Source organism: Myotis nattereri (genome assembly GCF_964212035.1).
Source record: "Myotis nattereri genome assembly, chromosome: 2".
NCBI lineage: Eukaryota > Metazoa > Chordata > Mammalia > Chiroptera > Vespertilionidae > Myotis > Myotis nattereri.
Window position 1 is genome coordinate 23,149,195 of NC_138076.1, and position 23,548 is coordinate 23,172,742.

General features: G+C 42.1%; 1 protein-coding gene across 3 annotated transcripts in view; it reads left to right on the forward strand.

Annotated features, from left to right (window-relative positions):
- The window catches only part of BAG4 (BAG cochaperone 4), a 39,688-nt gene that overhangs the window by 4,179 nt on the left and 11,961 nt on the right, over positions 1–23,548 (forward strand). For 2 of the 3 annotated variants that reach the window (XM_081082682.1, XM_081082683.1), the window contains exon 2: positions 9,118–9,225. The exons of the other annotated variant lie outside the window; for it this stretch is intronic. In XM_081082682.1, coding sequence (XP_080938808.1) covers positions 9,118–9,225 — 108 coding nt within the window. The remainder of the gene's footprint in view (positions 1–9,117; positions 9,226–23,548) is intronic. 3 annotated transcript variants of the gene reach the window in all.

The window sequence follows — 23,548 nt, forward strand, 5'->3', positions numbered from 1 at the left end:
AGATGCACTGAATCAGAATGTGCATTTTACCAAGATCCCTAGATGATTTACGTATTCTCCCAGAACAAGTCATCCAGAGAGAGTTTGTGAAAGCTGGAAGGCACAGATGAGATTACAACCTAATCTCAGAAGTGATATACCATCATATTGGTCATAGAGATCAACCCTGGCACAATGTGGGAAGCAAGTTCACAAGGGTATGAATACCAGGAGGCAGGAATCATGGGGGAGCTGCTTTGGAGGAGGATTATAATGGCAAGGAATGGAGAGACAGAGAGCTCAGTTAGGCTCCCAAAGTAGACCAGGAGAGAGGAACTTAAATGAATTTGAAACAATGTCTGAATGTGGTCAGGTTTTGTTTTTTTTCCAACATTGTATTGTAAAAATTTTCAAACACACAGAAAAGTTGAAAGAATTATACAGGGAATACCTATATATCTACCACCTAGATTCTATAAATAGCATTTATTATATTTGCTTTATCACATCTATTTTATTTATTTTTTTAAAATATATTTTATTGATTTTTTTTACAGAGAGGAAGGGAGAGGGATAGAGAGAAACATAGATGAGAGAGAAACATCAATCAGCTGCCTCCTGCACACTTCCCACTGGGTATGTGCCTGCAACCAAGGTACATGCCCTTGACCGGAATCGAACCTAGGACCCTTGAGTCGGCAGGCCGACGCTCTATCCACTGAGCCAAACCGGTCAGGGCATCTATCTTATTTTTTGGATTCATTTCAAAACAAGTTGCATGGATTTGAAAGACATTTTCCAAGGTATGTATCAACTGGTAGTGAGAGATGCAGGAGAAAGAGAAGGTGATTCTGAGGTTTTAGTATTTCATAGGAATAAAGGTTTCATAGGAATAAAAACGAGGAGGAAAAGTTTTTTTATGGAAAGATATGGCTTAGTTTTGTACCAAAAGAACTAGTGATTGGTTCATAGAGGAACTTAAAAAATATGAAATGTAAAGACTTCGTAAGGGTTTATGTACTGCCTTTCTTTCATTTCTGCTGGAAACCAATTAGTCACAGTAGTTAGTCATGAGCCAAGCTCTGGATGCAATGTATGCAGTTGATTAAAGAGAAGTTTGTGATTTTCTGTTCTTATTTTTTTTATGTCGAATTTTAGAGTTTTTGTGGCATCCAGTATTTGTTGTATGTGGTAATAAAACAATAGATGTGGAGCTTAGGAGGGCGAATGGGGGCTGGAGATAGTGATTTGAGAGAGTCATCAAATATAAGCATAACTGAATTACCAAACTGAATAGTGTTGCCAGGGGAGATCTTTGAGAATCTAGAATAGGTGACAGCAAAAGAGGATCCAAAAGAATACAATGAGAGACAACCCTCCAAAAGGTAGTAGGAAAATCAGGAAAGTCATACAATGCAAACCAAGCAAGGACACAGTTATTTTGCAGACAAGTGATGTGAGAATTGAAAAGAAACTGGTGGATTTGGCAGTAAAAAGATGTTGATTTTCATGGTGGGAGTTTAATATAGTATTAAAGTAATCAATGGGAGGTTTGGATAAGGAGATAGTGTAGACTAGTATACTTCCAGAGTTTGTTATTAAGTGAGAAAGAAAGTGGTCACTTGACTGGGAAGCAGGATAGAGGGAAGAATTTTTAGGATTAGGTGGCTCAAGTGTGTTTGGAAGCAGAAGAGAGTAACCTAGTAGATTGGGTGAGAAGATGCAACCAAAAGGATGGAATATGGTTGGGGGTGAGGAAAAGTTGAGAAACTTCTTCCTGAGCCAGAGGAGATGATAGAGTAAGTTTGGAGTTGGAGAGAGGGACATTGAGGGATTTACAGCCCTTGGCATCCTTTCTTAGTGAAGATGGAGGGAGAGACACTTAGCATGTTAGCCTTTTAGATAGATAGATAGATAGATAGATAGATAGATAGATAGATAGATGTTTCTCTCTCTCTCTCTCTCTCTCTCTCTCTCTCTCTCTCTCTCTCTCTCTCCCTCTCTCTCCCTCTCTGAAGTCAATATACCGCTAAGGATATCCATTAAGGAAACTGTTTGAGTTACTTGGATTAAGTATTTTGTAAGTCTTTTTAAAATATATAGTTTTTGAATTCTTACTGATATTTCCAATTCAAATTAACTATTAAAAATGTAAAATTTTATTATTCTTATATCTCTTATCTCCTATTGTAAAAATACTGATTTTCAACCACACAGCATAGTCATTCATTTGCAATTATAGTACCCACACAACAGTATCAAAAATACTAACAATGTTGTTAATTATTCAGATGATGACTGAAGAAACTTCAAGTTTTTTGTTTTGTTTTTGGTACTCTATAAAGTTTGCATATCCCAATAGGGATGTTGGTCAAATTACTATGCTTTATGTCCACTTGAAATAGTTTCTCTTTGTGAGGTGGTTCTTTCAATTTAATACTGAGTAGTTTTTGCTTTCTTTTAGGGATTTAAAAACATTTCATTATTTTTTTTATAGTTATGTAAAATATTTACAGTTGATATAAAGTTAAATGTTGAAAACAGTGTATATTTAAGGAAAGTCTACTTTCAATCCCTGCCCCACAGTTTTGTTTTTTAACTTTTTATTATAGAAACTTTCAAACAGATATAAAAGAAAGAGACTATAATAAAAATCCCAGATATCCATCACTCATCTTCAGTAATTATCAGTTATGTTAATCTTGTTTATTTATAAATAAACTAGAGGCCCAGTGCACAAAAATTTGTGCACTGACGGGGTGGGGGGTGTCCCTCAGCCCCACTTGTGCCCTGCTGGGGTCCAACCCCAGCAGGTCCAGTGGTCCCCAAAGGTGTGGACGGAGTCGGCGAAGAAGGAATGTCATGGAGGCAGCATTCAGTTGATCAGCATCATAGCCAGGTTCTCCTGCCAGGTTCTCCAGCCAAGTTCTGGTCTGGATCTCCAGAGAGGTTCTGCTTAGGATCTCCAGCCAGGTTCTGTGTCCATGTTCTCTTGCTAGGTTCTCCAGCCAGGTTCCCCAGGTTCCCCAGCCAGGTTCGGTCACCAGATTCTGTAGCCAGGTTCTTCAGCCAGGTTCTGGCTAGGTTCTCCAGCCAGGTTCAGTCACCAGGTTCTAGTCAGGTTCTCTTGCCATGCTCTATAGTCAGGTTCAGTCCAGGATCTTTTGCCATGTTCTCTCGCTAGGCTCTGTCTCTAGGTTCTGTGTAGGTTCTGTCTTCTAAGTTCTGTCTTCTTAGTTCTGTCTTGTTACATCTGTATTTATACCAGTTGATTCCAATCCTATCAATCTCTATTCCAAAAGTTAGGGCGTTTCTTATCTCCATTCCAGGGAGTAAAGATTATGTAGCTTAAGCATGATTGTTCATAGTTAAAGTGATTAATTACCCACCTGGCACTTAGTTAAGAGGTTTTATTCCCTCCCTAACTTCAGGGGAAAATCCTTACCTGGGGAAACAACCTTTCTCAGAGACCTTGGTTAAAACACATAGTGCCAAGAAGGTGAGCAAACATATTAAGAACAGTATGCCATATATGCCAGGTCCCTTGAAGCAGCAAGCATGGACCGGCTCCCAGCAGTGCCCTCTCACAGTCTGGGACCCCTTGGGAGATAACGACCTGCTGGCTTAGGCCCACTTCCGGGTGGCAGAGAGCAGGCCCAATCCCTAGGTGCCTGCCCCGCAGCCCCTGGTCAGGCTCAGAGCAGGGCCGATTGGGGAGTTGGGGCGCCTCTCCCTGTCATGCATAGAGCAGGGCGGATCGGGAGGTTGCAATGCCACCCCCAGTCATGCTCAGGGTAGGGCCGATTGGGGGGTTGGGACGCCGTCCCCTGTCACGCACAGAGCAGGGCCCATCAGGGGGGTTGGGGCTCTGTACACTGTCACACACAGAGCAGGGCCGATCAGGGGGTTAGGGAGCTCCCCCCCCCCCCCCCCCGTCACGCACAGAGTAGGGCCGATAGGGGAGTTGGGGCACCACCCCCGTCACACACACAGAGCAGGGCGGATCAGGGGGTTGGGGTGCTGCGTCCTGTCACCCACAGAGCAGGGCCGATCAGGGGGTTGGGGCACTCCCCCCGTCACACTCAAGGTAGGGCCGATGGGGAGGTTGCGGCTCCACCCCGTCACACACAGAGCAGGGCCCATGGGGGGGTTAGGGTGCCGCACCCTGTCACACACAGAGTAGGGCCGATCAGGGGTTTGGGGAGCTCCCCCTTATCAGGCACAGAGCAGGGCCAATCAGGGGGTTGGGGCGCCTTCCCCTGTCACGAACAGAGCAGTGTGGATAGGGAGGTTGTGGCCCCTCCCCGTCTCACACACAGAGCCACAGGGCGATCGGGGGTTTGGGCGCTACCCCCTGTCACGCTGCTCCAGGGGCCAGGAGGCCTCACGGCTCCGCTGATCCCAGTGCTGGGAGGCCTCGCTGCTCTGCTGATCCTGGTGCTGGGAGGCCTCATGGCTCCGCTGATCCCAGTGCTGGGAGGCATATTACCCTTTTACTATATAGGATAGAGGCCTGGTGCATGGGTGGGGGCCGGCTGGTTTGCCCTGAAGGGTGTCCCGGATCAGGGTGGGGGTCCCGCTTGGGTGCCTGGCCAGACTGGGTGAGGGGATGATGGCTGTTTTCAGGCTGGCGGGCAACTGAAGCTCCCAGCCTCTCCTTTTTTTCTTTTTCTTTTCTTTTTTTTATTCTGGGATTTATTTACCTTCTATGGCCGTCACTGGAACTGAGAGCCGGCTTTAGCTCTGAGGCTCAGCTCCAGCTCTGAGACCTTGGCTGCTGAAAGCAGGTATCTTGGTTTATTTGGATTCTATAATTGAAACATTGTTGCCATCACTGCCACTCTAAGCTCTGAGGCTGAAGCTGGCTGAAAGCAGGTTTCTGGAGCTTGTTTAGCTCCTTTAATTGCAACAGTGTTTCTTAGACTGCAGCTCAGAGCCCAGCAGCGGCAGGCGGGGAACCCTGGCTTCCTCCATCACTGGAGCAAGCAAGCCTCCTGTTCGCTTCAGCTGCCTGGCTGCCGGCCGCTGTCTTGGTTGGCAGTTAATTTGCATATCGCCCTGATTAGCCAATGGGAAGGGTAGCGAAGTTATGGTTAATTACCATGTTTGTCTATTATTAGATAGGAAATAAATAAATCTCTTACCATTGTTAGTTATGGTAGTTTAAAAATATTACAATATTTGTTTAGGGTAGTCCTGAGGACAGGTTTGTATTCTATTGGAAGTAATCTGCTCTACAAGGAGGAAATAGATGATTTGTGAAAGAATAGGATAATTGCAGGAGTAAGTATTAGGAAGAAGTTATGTGGTCCACAGAACAGTGTGGAAGAATTGGCCTTTAGTAGGGCCAAGGACACTTCATTCATGCTTTCTGGGAAGACAGTGACAGATATGGTATTTGGTAGATTTAGTAGGAAGATGAAGGAATTTCTGTCTGATTGCTGCTACTGCTTTTTCTTTATTTGATTTTAAGTGAAATGTGAGATAAAGTTGTCACTTGAAAAATGAAGGGTGGATCGCCGAAACCGGTTTGGCTCAGTGGATAGAGCGTCAGCCTGCGGACTGAAAGGTCCCAGGTTTGATTCCGGTCAAGGGCATGTACCTTGGTTGTGGGCGCATCCCCGGTGGGGAGTGTGCAGGAGGCAGCTGGTCGATGTTTCTCTCTCATCGATGTTTCTAACTCTCTATCTCTCTCTCTTCCTCTCTGTAAAAACTCAATAAAATATATTTAAAACAAAAAGAAAAATGAAGGGTGGGATAAGAGTAGAAATGGTTCAGGAAAGTGTGATGAACATACTAAGGAAGTGCAATATAGTTGCTAGGCAGTGCTGAGTGTCTACCTGAAATTTGTGGTCATGAATTTATAGTGAAATCAGAAAGCTTGTGTTTTTCTCCCCCAGATATTTAGATGAAGTACAGATGTGAAATCAGTGGATAACTTGGTTTTAAACTGGATTAGGTGTTTGTAGGGTGAGTATATCTGAGGGAAAGAGTGGCAGGGGATGAAGTAAGGAAGGAAATGAGGACATGGGTGGCATGAGGGATGCAAGGGTGGAGAGGTAGTAAAAATGTGGGGTACTTCAGAGAATCAGTAGGAAAGAAAAAAACAAAATAGTTCTGGGGAATAAGGTAGTAGTTGACCACCACTGGAGTGAGTTAGCTTCAACTCTTGTATTTTCATCTCTTTGCTCAAGATTCAAATTCTTGGAGGAGAGAAATCAATTAGCCAGTCAAATATTCACCCTTTAACCAGGAGATGGAAGGAAATATATTAATCAGGGGAATTTGTCTGAGAAATTTGGTAGTTAGGATCTGAAGTTTGCCCAAAACATTTTTTTTTAAATCTTGCTGTTTTTCTATATTATGTAAAAGGAGATGTTACTTGCCCAGTTTGTACTAGGTGTACCAGTTAATAATATGGATTTTTTTCAATAGATGAAGTTACACATATGTTGATATATATGCGATTTGATATGTATGCTATTTCGTTGTATTGACAGCAAGCTTTAAAACTTCATATGTCAAATTTGCTGAAGGTGTTAACATCATAGGTATTTTTACGCTTAAAAATGTTGAATTTCATGCCAAAAAGAAGAGCATTTGTGGGAACTTTTAATTCATTACTTTATTTTGAAGAAAACTGCTGCTGAAAGTTACCGTACACTTCGGGAAGCTTATGGTGAACATGCTCCATCTCAAGATACTTGGGAACGCTGGGTTAAACGCTTTTTAAAGGTGATGATTTTGATGTGAAAGACAAAGAAAGTTCAGGTCAATTTAAAATGTTTGAAGACCAACAATTACAAGCATTATTGGATGAAGATGCGTGTCAAACTCAAAAACAACTTGCAGAAAGATTAAACGTTGCTCAGTAAACAATTTCCGATCTTTTACAAGCAATGGGAAGGATTTTAAAGGAAGGAAAATGGGTGCCACATCAACTGAACGAAAGACAAATGGAAAACGGAAAAGTCATCAGTAAAATGTTGCTTCAACGGCATGAAAGAAAGTCTTTTTTGCATTGAATTGTGACTGGCGATGAAAAGTGGATTTGTTTTGAGAATCCCAAATGCACAAAATCATGGGTTGATCCAGGTCAACCATCAACATCCACTGCAAGGCCAAATCGCTTCGGAAAGAAGACAATGCTTTGGTGGGATCAGGAGAGGGTGTGGTGTATTATGGGCTTCTAAAACCAGGTGAAACCATTAATACTGATCGCTACCGGCAACAAATAATCAATTTGAACCACGCTCTAATAGTGAAACGATCAGAATGTGCCAGAAGACACAGCAAAGTGATTTTGCTTCATGATAATGCACCATCACACACTTCAAAACCAGTTAAAGACACTTTAAAAGGTCTTGACTGGGATGTATTAACCTACCCGCTGTATTCACCAGACCTTGCTCTTTCAGATTACCACTTGTTCCGATCAATGGCACATGCACTTTCTGAGCAGCACTTCAAAACATACGAAGAAGATGAAAATTGGGTCTCTGAATGGTTTGCCTCAAAACAAGAAAAGTTCTATTGGGATGGTATCCACAAATTACCTGAAAGATGGGGGACATGTGTAGCTAGAGATGGACATTACTTTGAATAAAGCACTTTTGATGTTTCTCTTGAAATTATCGTGTTTTCTTTGATTACAAAATCCATCATTATTTTCCGGTACACCTAGTATACTGTCATATAGAATAATTACAAACTTTAGGAACAGTTTTATGACACCAATATGTATTGTAATTAAGCTCAGATGGTGAAAATTAAACTCTCAGTGATCACACTGCCAGTTCACTTCTTTGTGAAACCATATTCACAGTTTTTTGGGAAAATTCAAAGATTCTGTTTAAGCTTAAAACTATACTTAAACTACAAAGTTCAAAGCACAATAACAGCTTATAGGGTAACAAATGTATATATTAAACCAGACTTTGAAAAGTTTTGAGTTGATCTTGTCTCATCAGAGTTATTGGCTTATTGCAAATAATTACATTAACTTTTTGAGTTGGACTTAAAAGCTGTAGAGTTTAATGTCATAGCTAGATTTTCTCCTTGGAGAAAATTACCAAATTGTTCTATATTAATTCCTGATATGAAGTTAGTTATATGTTACCAGCACAAAGCTGAGCCATAGCAGAGTGTAGAGCAGTGATGGTGAACCTATGACACGCGTGTCAGCGGTGACATGCGAACTCATTTTTTTTGGTTGATTTTTCTTTGTTAAATGGCATTTAAATATATAAAATAAATATCAAAAATATAAATCTTTGTTTTACTGTGGTTGCAAATATCAAAAAATTTCTATATGTGACACGGCACCAGTGTTAAGTTAGGGTTTTTCAAAATGCTGACACGCTGAGCTCAAAAGGTTCGCCATCACTGGTGTAGAGGAATGTGAAAAAACTAGAGTAGCCAGGCAAAGAAGTTGAGTATTAAAGTTTTATGTATTTGAAGTACTAAAAGTTTAATAAAGTAAATTTGAGGTAAAGTTTAGTAGTAATACTTTCAAGTTCCAAAGTTATTGAAATAAGTAAATACTACTCAACAATGGCAAAGAACTATAATTTGCTGCATTAATTAAATTTTGGTATTGATGGAGTTAGTGATTGGCGAGGGAAAAAGGAATCTAATGTTTCTGGTTTTGCTAATCATCTTGACATAGTAAAATTCCTTTATATATCATTTGGTCTGGTAGTATTGGCATAATGCATAAGAACAGGCTTTTACTGGACAGTCAGTATTGTTTTGTTCTAGGGCATGGGTGCGAAACATCCAGCCCATGGGCCATATTGTTTGGTCTGGCCCTGCCAAGGCATTAGGGGTGAGTTAATTAAATGTTTGACCAAATGTAGCAGGCTAATTTTTAAGTTGATAATTTTGTACAGCCCATGAATGATGTTATAAATATCCGAATGGCTCTTGGCAGAAAAAAGGTTTCCCACCCCTGTCCTAGGGCATGTGATTTTTCATATATATCTGCATCAATTTAATAATAATTGATTTTATAGAAGGGTTCTAGTGCTTTTTCTTCTTTTTTGAAACTTATATCTGTCTCTCTCAACTTCTCAGAATAATGTAAGAATGTTAGTAAAAGTGCATTTATTTTCCACTTTCTTTTGTTTTTTGTTTTAGGAGCAGCCACCATATCCTAGCTACAATTCCAACTACTGGAACTCTGCCAGACCTAGGGCTCCTTACCCAACAAGTACATATCCTGTAAGACCAGAAATGCAAGGCCAGGTATGGTCTAAAATTGACAGAGTTTCTGAATATTTTCTTAATGAACTGATTTATTTTCAGGAACTATGGAGATTTCATAGTAATGATGTGTGGGGTTTTGTTATTTAATATATCTTAATCATCTTAGTATTTTTAGCTTAAAGATAAATATCTAGACAAATATTACCTATAATAAAGATAGCTTAAGGCATAATAGTTTATTTCTCAGGATCTGGAAACAAAAATAAAATGTACTTATTTTTTTAAATTTAGCCTTTTTTAGAAATATAATTGGCATATATAACATTATATTAGTTTGAGGTATATAACATAATGATTAAATATTTGTATATATTACAAAATGATAGGTCTAGTTAACATTCATTACCATACATAATTACAAATTTTACTTTTTTGTGATGAAACATTTTAAGGCTTATTCTTTTAGCAACTTTGAAATATATGGTACAGTATTAACTGTGGTCACCATGCTGTAATTTATTTTTTTTATACCTGGAAGTTCGTACCTTTTGACTGCCTTCATTTATTCCTGCTGCCCCTTTCTCTCTACCAGTCTGTTCTCTGTATCTTTGAGTTGGGCTGTTTGTGTTTAGTTTAGAGTCCACATATAAGTGAGATAATATGATATTTGTCTTTGTCTGTCTGGCTTATTTCACTTAGCATAATGCCCTTAAGGTCCATCCATGTAGTTCCAATTGTCAAGATTTTCTTCTATTTTTATGGATGAATAATACTCCATTGTATACATATACCACATTTTCTTTATCTGTTGATCCATTTATGAACATTTTGGTTGTTTCCATGTCTTGGCTATTAATAACTAGAGGCCTGGTGCACGGGATTTGTGCACTGGTGGGGGGGTGTGGCCTGTGGGGATCCACCGGCTGTGGGAGTAGCCGCTCATCCTGGTCAGCAGAGTGGCACTCCCACTGTGGGAGCTCATTGACCACCAAGGGGCAGCTCCTGCGTTGAGCATCTGCCCCCTGCTGGTCAGGGGCTGTCATAGAAACTGGTCGAGCAGTTGTTCACGGTTCAGTCGCTGGGCTTTTATTATATAGGACTAGAGGTCCAGTGCACAAAAATTTGTGCACTGGCGGGGTGGGGGGTGTCCCTCAGCCCCACTTGTGCCCTCTCACAGTCTGGGACCCTTTGGGAGATAACGACCTGCTGGCTTAGGCCCACTCCCGGGTGGCAGAGGGCAGGCCCAATCCCTAGGTGCCTGCCCTGCAGCTCCTGGTCGGGCTCAGAGCAGGGCCGATTGGGGAGTTGGGGCGCCACCCCCTGTCATGCACGGAGCAGGGTGGATTGGGAGGTTGCGATGCCACCCTCAGTCACGCTCAGGGTAGGACCGATTGGGGGGTTGGGGCGCCGCCCCCTGTCACACTCAAGGCAGGGTCGATGGGAAGGTTGGGGTGCCGCCCCGTGTCACCCACAGAGCAGGGCCAATCAGGGTTGGGGCACTCCCCCCTGCCACACTTAGGGCAGGGCCAATGGGGAGGTTGCGGCTCCACCCCATCACACACAGAGCAGGGCCCATGGGGGGATTGGGGAGCTCCCCCCTGTCACACTCAGGGCAGGGCCGATGGGGAGGTTGCAGCTCCCCCCTGTCACACACAGAGCAGGTCCCATGGGGGGGTTGGGGTGCCACACCCTGTCACACACAGAGCAGGGCCGATCAGGGGGTTGGGAGCTCCCCCCTATCAGGCACAGAGCAGGGCTGATCAGGGGATTGGGGCGCCTTCCCCTTTCACGAACAGAGCAGAGTAGATAGGGAGGTTGTGGCCCCATGCCCTTTCACACACAGAGCCACAGGGCAATCAGGGGGTTGGGGCGCTGCCCCCTGTCACGCTGCTCCAGGGGCCAGGAGGCCTCGTGGCTCCGCTGATCCCAGTGCTAGGAGGTCTCGCTGCTCCGCTGATCCCGGTTCTGGGAGGCCTCATGGCTCTGCTAATCCCGGTGCTGGGAGGCCTCGCTGCTCTGCTGATCCCGGTGCTGGGAGGCCTCACGGCTCCCCTGATCTCGGGTTCAGGAGGCCTCGCGGCTCCGCTGATCCCGGTGCTGGGAGGCATATTACCATTTTACTATATAGGATAGAGGCCTGGTGCACGGGTGGGGGCCAGCTGGTTTGCCCTAAAGGGTGTCCTGGATCAGGGTTGGAGTCCCGCTTGGGTACCTGGCCAGACTGAGTGAGGGTATGATGGCTGTTTGCAGCTGGTCACACCCCCTTCAGGGTGGGGGTTCCGCTTGGGTGCCTGGCAGCCTGGATGAGGGGATGATGGCTGTTTGCAGCTGGTGGCACCCCCTTCAGGGTGGGGGTCCCCTCTGGGGTGCCTGGCCAGTCTGGGTGAGGGGCTGAGGGCAGTTTTCAGGCTGGTGGGTGACTGAAGCTCCCAGCCTCTCCTTTTTTCCTTTTTTTTAAATTCTGGGATTTATTTACCTTCTATGACTGTCACTGGAGCTGAGAGCCAGCTTTAGCTCAGACCTCAGCTGCTGAAAGCAGGTTTCTGGACTTTGTTTACCTTCTGTATTTGAAACTTTGTTGCAACTCCAGCTCTGAGATCCCGGCTGACTGAAAGCAGGTTTCTGGGGTTTTGTTTAGCTTCTATATTTGTAACAATGTTTCTTAGAGAGCATCTCAGAGCCCAGCAGCGGCAGGTGGGGAATGTTGGCTTCCTCCGTCACTGGAGCAAGCAATCCTCCTGTTCGTGTCAGTTGCCTGGCCGCCGGCTGCCATCTTGTTTGGCAGTTAATTTGCATATTTCCCTGATTAGCCAATGGTAAGGGTAGTGAAGTTACAGCTAATTACCATGTTTCTCTTTTATTCTTTACTGAACATGGGGTACAGATACCTTTTTGAATTAATGTTTTGTATTCTTTGGATATATTTCTAGATATGGCATTGCTGGGTCACGTGGTAGTTCTATTTTTAATTTTTTGAGGAACTTTATACTGGTTTCCATAGTGGCTGCACCAATTTATAATCCCACCAGCAGTGCAAAAAGGTTCCCTTTTCTCTACATCCATACTAACACTTGTTTCTTGCCTCTTTTGATATTAGGCATTCTAACAGGTGTGGTGTGCTCATTGTGGTTTTGATTTACATTTCCCTGATGATTAGTGATATTAAGACTCTTTCATGTACCTGCTGGCCATCTATACGTCTTCCTTGAAAAAAATGTCTGTTCAGATCTTCTGCCATATTAAGCTGATTATTTTTGCTATTGACTTGGTTTTTTTTTGTTTGTTTGTTTGTTTTAAATCTTTATTGTTCAGATTATTCCATTTGTTCCTCTTTTTCCCCCCCATAACTCCCCTCCTCCCAGTTCCCGCCCCACCCTCCGCCCTCACTCCCCACCCACTGTCCTCATCCATAGGTGCACGATTTTTGTCCAGTCTCTTCCTGCATCTCCCACACCCCTTTCCCCCCCAAGAATAGTCAGTCCATTCCCTTTCTATGTCCCTGATTCTATTATGATCACCAGATTATTTATTCACTTGATTCTTAGATTCACTTGTTGATAGATGCATATTTGTTGTTCATAATTTGTATCTTTACCTTTTTCTTCTTCTTCCTCTTCTTAAAGGATACCTTTCAGCATTTCATATAATACTGGTTTGGTGGTGATGAACTCCTTTAGCTTTTCCTTATCTGTGAAGCTCTTTATCTGACCTTCAGTTCTGAATGATAGCTTTGCTGGATAAAGTAATCTTGGTTGTAGGTTCTTGGTATTCATCACTTTGAATATTTCTTGCCACTCCCTCCTGGCGTGCAAAGTTTCTGTTGAGAAATCAGCTGACAGTCATATGGGTATTCCCCTGTAGGTAACTGGGTTTCTTTCTCTTGCTGCTTTTAAGATTCTCTCTTTGTCTTTTGCTCTTGGCATTTTAATTATGATGTGTCTTGGTGTGGTCCTCTTTGGATTCCTCTTGTTTGGGGTTCTCTGCGCTTCCTGGACCTTTAAGTCTATTTCTTTCACCAGGTAGGGGAAGTTTTCTGTCATTATTTCTTCAAATAGGTTTTCAATATCTTGCTCTCTCTCTTCTTCTGGCACCCCTATAATTCGGATGTTGGTACGCTTGAAGTTGTCCCAGAGGCTCCTTATACTATCTTTGTATTTTCGGATTCTTTTTTCATTTTGGTTTTCCAGTTGGGTGTTTTTTGCTTCTTCGCATTTCAAATCTTTGACTTGATTCTTGCGCTCCTCTGGTCTGCTGTTGGGTGTCTGTATAATATTCTTTATTTCAGTCAGTGTATGCTTAATTTCTAGTTGGTTCTTTATCACAACATCGAGGGTCTCATTAGATTTCTTGAGGATCTCACTACATTTATCGGCGGTCTCACCAGTCTTTTCGAGGGCCTTACTAAGTTTATCGGCAGCTTCTAGACAGTTCTTGAGAGACCTTAAAAGTGTGGTTTTGAGCTCTATATCTTCCATTTCTGACATTTGCGTCCTGTTTCTTTGTCTCCGCATTTTTTTATCTTTTCTTGGTGCACCCCCTAGTGGTCTTTGTGGGCAGTCTTGTTGTAGTTAAGCCTTGATTGTCGGCAATACCAGGGGTGATTTGACCTCCAGGCTAACTGGCTATGAGAGTCAGCTGTGTCTGCAGTGGGAGAGCTTCTGTGCTGGATCTCTAGGGCGGTGCTAATCTAGCCTTTGCCTGAGGCTATCTGGCAAATGGCTCTGCGCAGGGCTTGGGCGGGGCGGGTCCCTGGGGATCTACAAGGCGGGCGGAACAAGCAGTTATGGCTGCTCTCAGTCCAGTCCGAAGAGGCTCTGCCTCTCAGAGTCCCAGCAACCGCTACAAACCTCGGAGAGAAAGCTGCCTTCGAGTTCCGAGTTCCGACCGAAGCCAGACAGTCCCGCTTCTCCCGTTTGAGTCTGGATCCCTAAAGACTCGCCCGGATCTGGAGCTCAGAGTCTGAAACTCCCTCCCGATTGAAAACAACAACCTCGCCCTCCGCCGCCAGCCCGCTCCGTGCATGCACTCCGCACCTGAGTATTTCACTTCAGCACTGCGCCTCATCTGAGTCTGGGTATGATATTCTCTTTCCTCCTAGTTGTAGAATTTCCACTCAGCCATCCTTCCTGTGGTTCTGAATGATGTCCGTTCTGTCCTTTAGTTATATCTCTGAAGTGGTTGTTCGAGGCAGCAATCTCCAGCGTTAACCTATGCCGCCATCTTGGTTTCTCCGGCAAGGTGTTTCTTTTTCTGCTATTGACTTGTATGAGATCTTTATATATTTTGTATATTAATTCCTTATCAGAAATAGAATTTGCAAACATTTTCTCCCATTCAGTAGGAGAAATGTGCTTTCATTTTGTCATGGTTTTTTCTTTGCTGTGCAGAAGCTTTTTAGTTTGATATTTGTCCCACTTATTTATGTTTGCTTCTGTTGCTTTGCCTTTGGAGTAAGAACATTTGACTTCTGCCCAGACATAGCTTAGTGGTTGAGCATTGACCTATGCACCAGGAGGTCATGGTTTGATTCCCAGTCAGGGCACATGCCTGGGTTGCAGGCTCAATTGTGCAGGAGGCAGCCAATCAATGATTCTCTGTCATCATTGATGTTTCTATCTCTCTCTCCCTCTCCCTTCCTCTCTGAAATCAATAAAAAAATATTTAAGAAGAAGAAAATTTGACTTATTTTAAATATTTCAAGCATATTGAAAGCAAACAGAAAAAAATGTACATTTTTAAATCCAGCTCCTTTGTCAGTTTTTAAGTTTGCCACATTTGTTTCAGATTTTTTAAAAAAAGTAAAATAGCCCTAACCAGTTTGGCTCAATGGATAGAGTGTTGGCCTGCAGACTGAAAGCTCCCAGGTTCGATTCTGGTCAAGGGCATGTATCTTGGTTGTGGGCACATCCCCGGTAGGAGGTGTGTGGGAGGCAGCTGATCGATGTTTCTCTCTCATCGATGTTTCTAACTCTCTATCCTTCTTCCTTCCTCTCTGTAAAAAATCAATAAAATATATTTTTAAAAGAAAAGTAAAACACATACAGTGGAGCCCCATATAACATTTCTTTCCATTTTTGAAGTTATATTTATTATCTTATACATGTGTTTATGCTTTTACTGTTTGTATATGTATTTATATAGTATTATTTAATGTCTTAAAACTTGATCTGAGTGGTTTTACCCTAGCATTCTCTCCTTGCTCTTTTTACTCAACATGGTTTTTTACTTTTCTGCATGAGATAAGGATTTCTCTGGGGTAATCTGAAAATTTAATTCTGCGTAGAACCGTAATTTACATTAACTCTGATCTGGATCCAACATTCAAATTATTTGAAAGCTGTTTACATGCAGTCATTTTGATGCAAATACATTGTTATTAAATACTAGAGGCCTGGTGCACAACATTCGTGCACTGGGTGGGGAGGGGGGTTGTTCCTCAACCCAGCCTGCACCCTCTCACAGTCCAGGACTCCTCCAGGGATATCTGCCTGCTGCAGAGTTGGGAGAGGCTCCCACCACTGCTGCTGCACTTGCTAGCCGTGAGCCTGGCTTCTGGCTGAGCAGCGCTCCTCTTGTGGGAGTGCACTGACCACCAGGGGGCAACCCCTGCGTTGAGCATCTGCCCCCTGGTGGTCAGTGCATGTCATAGCGACCAGTCATTCCACTGTTCAGCGATTTGCATATTAGCCTTGTATTATATAGGATAGCCAAATTACTTTTTTCAGAGATGATTCTACCAATGAGGAAATGTTTAAAAGTTAGTCATCCATAATCTGGCCACTCTAATAAAGCAATAATTGTCACATCTCTGTATTTCCTTCTATTTTTTTCTATCTAGATACCATATTTTACATGCAAATAATATTTTAAAAATATGATTGTAGTACAGTGGGGCCTTGACTTAGGAGTTTAATTCGTTCCGTGATGGAGCTCGTAACTCAGATTACTCGTATGTCAAATCACTGTGACGTTGGTTGCGTGAACTAGCGGTGGGATATCTGAAGCTGGCTCATATGTAACCCGAATTTTAGCTCGCAACTCAAAGCAAAAAATCAGCCGAGAGACAGCTCGTATCTCGAAAAAACTCGTTAGTCGGGACACTCATAAGTCAAGGCCCCACTGTATATTCAATTTTACAGTGGCTGCACTTAAGTAGCTTTCAAAGAATTTGAATTTTAGATCCAGGTAAGAATTCATGTAAAATAATGTTCTCTGCTGAATTAAAATTTCAATCACTGTAAACTATCCTATACTAATAAAAGACAAACATGCAAATTGACCATACTTTTGCTACACCTTAAACCACGCCCACCAGCCAATCAGAGCAACTATATGCAAATTAACCCAACCAAGATGGCGGCTGGCAGCCATGGAGCTGGAGTGAGCAGGAGGCTTACTTGCTCCAGTGATGAAGGAAGCCAAGGTTTCCTGCCTGCCGCGGCCTGGCTCTGAACTCCACTGAAAGCAACAAAGTTTCAATTATAGAAGGTAAACAAACCCCAGATATCTGCTTTCAGCCAGCGGTGGCCACGGAGCTGGAGCAAGTAGGAGTGGGTTGCCCCTGGTGATGGAGGAAGCCAGGCTTTCCTCAGGCCTCCGCTAAAGGCAACGAAGTTTCAATTATGGAAGGTAAATAAATCCCAGAATAAAAAAAAAAAAAAAAGGAGAGGCTGGGAGCTTATGTAGCTAAGGTGCTTGGCCAGCCTGAAAACAGCCCTCAGCTCCTCACCCAGACTGGCCAGGCACCCCAGTGGGGACCCCCCACCCTAAAAGGGGTGTGGCCAGCCTGAAAACAGCCATTAGCCCCTCACCCAGGCTGGCCAAACCTCCATGGGGTGAGGGTCCCCACTGGGGTGGACATCCTCTGAGGGGTCCCACATTGCAAGAGGGCATAGGCTGGGCTGAGGGACCCCCAAGTGCACAAATTTTTGTGCACCAGGCCTCTAGTACTAATATAATTCTGATGGGTTTCAAATAGTTGGATACTATATTCAATTCTGTTCTAATTTATTAGTGATATGTAGGCTGAAATAATAGCAGTAAGTTTTTTTACGGGGCTGAATAATTAATTCACCTAAAAAAACTACATTATGTTCCTTTTTTCCCCTCATTAATTTGTTGATGTAATCAATTCTTTAAGATTGATTTTGAGCCAGAATAATTAAAGTTAGAGCAAGGTTTGCATATTTATTTAGGGGAAATATAAAAGCAATCTTTTTAAAAATAATAATCAAGTATATGTGAACTTTAGGATAAGGTTGATCCGAGATAGTGGAATGCAAAATAAAGATAACAATGATGTTACTACTTATCTATCACAAACTTCCATTTTTCTAATGTGTCATCATTCCTGTGACTGAAATTGAGAAGCAGGCATTGTTATTGCTTAGTGCTACATGCTTGTGGATTGGCCACCTACCCTTTCAGGTGAACAGTTCAGTTGTTCTTAGTACATTCACAGGTTGTGCAACTATAATCACTGTCAAATTCCAGAACATTTTCATCACCCCAAATAGAAACTATATACCTGTCACCCCATTTCTCCCACCTCCTAGCTCCTGGCAACCTCGAATCTACTTTTTAATCTCCCTGAGTTTGTCTATTCTGGACATTTCATGTAAACAGAATCATGTGACTGGTATCTTGTGACTGGCTTCTTTCACTTAGTATAATGTTCTTTCATGTTGTGTTATGTCATTTCTTTTCTATGGCTAAATAGTAATATCCATTCTGTGGTTATACCATATTTATTTTACCTATTTATTGGTTAATAGAAATTTGAGTTTATCTACTTTTTGTCTGTTTTGAATCATGCTGCTATAAACATTTGGGTACCAGTTTTTATATGGACATAATGTTTTCCGTTCTCCTGCTTGGGTAGGTACCTAGGAGTGGAAATGCTGGGTAATATGTTAACTCTGTATAACAGTTTGAGGAACTGACAAACTGTTTTCCAAAGCAACAGCATCAACTCACATCCCCAGCAGCAATGAATGAGGGTTTCAGTTTTTCCATATTCTTGCCAACACTTGCTATTTTCCTTTTTTTTTTTTAAACTAATATATCTAGTGGGCATGAAGTGGTATCTCATTGTGGTTTTAATTTGCAGATTCCTGATGACTATTGATGTTGAAGGTATTTTCATGTGCTTATTATTAGCCATTCATGCATCTTATTTGGAGAATTAATGCAGATCCTTTGTCCATTTTTATAATGGATTTTTGAAAATTGTTGACTTGTAAGAGTTCTTTATGTATTCTAGATAAAAGTCTCTTATGAAATATATGACTTACAAATATTTTCTCCCATTCTGTGGATGTCATTCACTCTTTTTTAAAAAAATGTATTTTTTATTGATTTCAGTGAAAGAGGAGGGGAAGGGGGGAGGGGGGGAGGGAGGGAGGGAGGGAGAGTGGGAGAGAGATAAAGAGAGAGAGAGAGAGAGAGAGAGAGAGAGAGAGAGAGAGAGAGGGAACGATCAATGAGGGAAACATGGATGGGCTTCCTCTTGCACACCCCCTACTGGGGATTGCAACACAGGCATGTGCCCTGTCCCGGAATTGAACCAGTGATCTCTTGGTGCATGGGATGACGCTCAACCAACTGGGCCAGGGCTTTTCAGTCTCTTGATAGTGTCCTTTGAAGCACAAATGTTTTTAATTTTGATGTTTTTTATTTTGAAGTTTAATTTATCTTTTCTTTCCTTTGTTGCTTTTGCTTTTGGTGCTCTATCTAAGAAACCATCACTGAAGCCAAGGTCACAGAGATTTGCTCCTATGTTTTCTTTAAAGAGCTTTAAAAAAAATAGTTTTAGCTTTTATATTTAGGGGGCTGTGATCCATTTTTAGTTAATTTCTGTATATGGTAGGGTTCAACTTCATTCCTTTCCACATGCCTATCCAAATATTTTAGTACCATCTGTTGAAAAGACTAGTCTTTCCTCATTGAAATATCTTGGTACCTTTGTTGAAAATCAACTGACCATATATATGACTTTATGGCAATATCAGATTGTTTTGAATACTATGGTTCTGTAGTAAAATTTGAAATCAGTAAGTATGAGTCCTCCAACTTTTTCAAGATTGTCTTGGCTGTTCCGGGTCCCTTGCAATTTCATATGAATTTTAGGATCACCTTTCAATTTCAGTACAAAAGGTACCTAGGATTTTCGTTGGGATTGCATATAGATCAAATTGAGGAGTAGCATGCATTACTTTTACAGTTAATGTGAGAGAAAGACATCACTCTTTTAAGTATGAGTCACAATTTTTCTTAGCAATGTTAATTTTTATGATTTCATCAATTGATCTTATTGGTAAAGATTGTTCTTAGAACATGGCATTTTCCCCTCTTAAGGGAAGGAATTTATTACATGTGTATATTACATATGTTTAAGAAAGAGTCACTTATTATTTGTAGTGATTTTTTGAAAGCAACAGTAGTGACCCAAAGGTATCTAGACATCTACCCGAATGGGGTAGCACATGTATTTTTCTGATGAAACATCATGGGGGAATTACAGTTTATCTTCTGACCAAAACAGACTCCTGTAGTGGTATGTAGATATGACTAGTTTCTTTTTAAAAAAAAAATTAAATGGTGTCACTCATTTGCCTTCTCGCTGCCATTTCATTTTAGTCTTGCCACATGATCGTTCTTCTATTTGGTAGGTTTTATATATCTTAAAAATTCTAATTCAGAAACAGTTTTAATAAACCAAGAATGCATAATTACATGTATTTGTTTTCTGAGAATGTGGAATTTATATCCATTTCTTCAAAAGCTATTAATGTTGCTAAGGCTTCTTCTCAATGCACCACGTTGATTAGCCTGCTTCACTTTCAGGTGCAGTTTATGTACTGTGCAGCTATTGGGGCAATCTTTGATATATAGCTTTCCTCATTTTTCAGAGCTTCATTCTTCAGCTAATAGTAAGGATTGGTAAGAGGAGCATGTAGGGCGATTCATGGAGCAGGGTGTGAGCAGCACTGAAGTACACCAACTCATACAGAGGCAGAAGATATTGTGTCACCAGACTGTTGATGAAGTTCGTGAGGTATTCTCTGAGTTCTTTAAACTAAGATTACTTCTTATTTTCTCTAATAACTCCTTCATTTCCATCAAGGACTTCTGGAAGTGAAAGAAGCCTTGCTTTGATTTTCTTCCTCTTTGGCTTCTGTTTCAGAGCTCTGAAACTGGGCCAGGAACTTCTTTATTTTCTTTGCTGTGCTGCCAGACTACTTTTCAGAAGAAGACTTAAAAACTTCGAAACATTTCTGAAATATGATCATTACCTCATCTTTAACCAACATCTTTAGCAACTGACTCCATGTTTTTTTTGTACACATGCACATTGTAGGTCAGTGATCTACCAACAAGAAAGAACTTGGGAAAAGGTATGAACTCATGAAGACACCTAAAAAACAGGAAGTAATTTGTATGACAAACATGCAGTTTTCTAGTGATGATGTGGATTGTTTAAAAATCCTCTTATTGAGCCCTGACCAGTGTGGCTCAGTTGGTTAGAGCGTTGTCCTGTGCACCAAAAGGTGGAGGGTTTGGTTCTGATCAGAGCACAAACCCAGGTTGCGGTTCCATCACAGTCAGTATGGGTGTGGGAGGCAACAATAGATGTCTCTCTCTCTCCCTCTTCTCCCCTTTCCTCTGTCTAAAAATCAGTTTTTTTTAAAAGAAGTAAAATCCTCTCATTGATTATTAATTCAACCTGGTTTTCTAAAGCTTCTTTTCCTTGTTCCTTCTAAAGCAGAGGTGGAAAACCTTTTTTCCTGCCAAAGGGCCATTTGGGTATTTAGAACATCATTCGCAGGCCATACAAAATTATCAACTTAAAAATTAGCCTGCTATATGTGGTCAAATAATTAACTCACCCCTAATGCCTTGGCAGGGCCAGACCAAATGATTTCTCAGGGCCAGACCAAATGATTTCTCAGGGCCCTGCAGGAGAGGATGAAAGACGTTGGGTGTTTTCACATTGATTTTCTGATAAAGGAGATATTCTCTTGGCTTCTGAGAGATTACACCATAGAACACAGAGTGCCTGGGGATACAGATGATCTAACAAAGAACTGAGGTCCTTTTATAACATTCTGAATTGAGAAATCATGATACAAAAAGGCATTGTATCACTTTTTCATTTAATTTAAAGGGGAGTTAGGTTGTAAAATACTATGTTATTAAGTACTATGGTGAGGCACTCCTGTGAGACAAAAATTGTAGAGGTGGTGCATGAGGAAGCAACCGGGAGGTGATAATTGATTTGACAATTCCAAAAATGAGTATTAGTAGAAATTCAAGTTGATGTTGACTGTTGATAACTGTGAAATCTTGGAATATTTTGTGGTGAAGCCTTCCGTGTTTTTCAATATAAACAAAACAGGAGGAGTTGTGGTGCTGCTAGAGGAATGTTTTATTATTACTTATGTTTGCTGTTTGATATTCATTTATCAGATGGAAAGGGAATTCATTGAACAGTATCGTTTTTTGGGTGAGAGACCTGACCACTTTTCTCTTCTTTAGATTCTACATCCATACAAAAATTCATTAACTGTGAAATCACCTTTTGGTAGAAATATATCATACTAGATAATCTTTAACTTGCAATGTAATGCCATATTTTCACTTTTGAATGCTAAGTCATGTCTAGCTATCTGTTCATCTAGAACAGGGGTGGGCAAACTTTTTGACTCGAGGGCCACAATGCGTTCTTAAACTGGACCGGAGGGCCGGAACAAAAGCATGGATGGAGTGTTTGTGTGAACTAATATAAATTCAAAGTAAACATCATTACATAAAAGGGTACGGTCTTTTTTTTTTTTTAGTTTTATTCATTTCAAACGGGCTGGATCCGGCCCGCGGGCCGTAGTTTGCCCACGGCTGATCTAGAGCTAGAGTAGCAGTGGGAATTTCTCTGAGTTTAAAAAGTTCCAGTCTCTTGACTTCCTCCGGAATCCAGATTGAGTATCTATCTATATAAAAGCCTAAGTGACTGAATGGCCGAACGACCATTTGGCCGGTCTCTATGACATGCACTGACCACCAGGGAGCAGATGCTCATCACAGGAGCTGCCCCCTGGTGGTCAGTGCATTCTCACAGCGGGAGTGCCGCTCAGCTGACTGAGGGGCACCAGATGCTGGCAAAAGCAACTGTAGCAGAGTGAATCTCTCCCACCTCCATGACAGTGCACTACTGAGCGGCGGTGGCGGCGGCAGGTGCAGCAGGGCCGGGATGAGCCGGAGCGGGGCCAGGATGAGTGGGATTGGTGCCAGCCTGGGCTCCTTTCCAGTTGCCTGATTCCCGCAGGCCAGGCTGAGCGACCCCACCTGCCAGAGGGTTCCCACTCACTCTGCAGACACCCTTTGAGTCCCAGCGCCGCCCCAGGTGTGGCCGGCCAGGGAGGGACCATGGGAGGTAGGCTCCAGGGCATATCTGGCCTGTCTTCCAGTCCCGCCTGCCAGCCACCTTCTAATTAATTTCCATTCAATGTGCATGAATCCGTGCACTGGGCCTCTAGTTTTACAGAAATTTAGTGACTGTCAAAGATTTTTAATTCTTCATCAGTTTCAGATTTCATCTCTTGACATATCAGCTGACATGTTTCACATCACAGCTTGCTGTCACCAGATACAAGTTTCCTCTTCATTAAAATAGTGTACAGTAGGTCCTTGGGTTACATCGGAGATCCGTTCCTATGGCGTGACGTAACACGATTTTTGCTGTAAGTCGAAACCCACCTACATAAGCACCTACGTCACTCACATGGAACACATACACAGCAGTAATGAAGTCAAACAGTAAAAAAAATTTAAAAGAAAGATAACAATTCCTGACCTTTACTTGTGGTAAATAAATAATAACAAACATAAAGCACATATGTACATACGTCGAAATGACGGAACTTTTTATTTTTAATAAATAAATGGGAGATGGTGACATAACTACGAAATGATGTCCGATGTAACCCGAGGACTGTCTGTACTTGGAATAGGGTCACCTGTGGACTGAAGGGTCCTGGGTTTGAGTCTGGTCAAGGGCACGTACCTTGGTTGCAGGCATGATCCCAGGGTGGAGACAACCAATCCGTGTGTCTCTCTCAGATTGATGTTTCTCCCCCTCCCTCCCACTCTCTAAAAATCAATGGAAAAATATCGTTGGGTAAGGATTACCAAAAACACCCAATAGTCTACTCAGAAACCAATGAAGAAGCTGTGGTCCTAGCAACCCTCTAGATCAGCCGTGGGCAAACTACGGCCCATGGGCCGGATCCGGCCCGTTTGAAATGAATAAAACTAAAAAAAAAAAAAAAAGACCGTGCCCTTTTATGTAATGATGTTTACTTTGAAT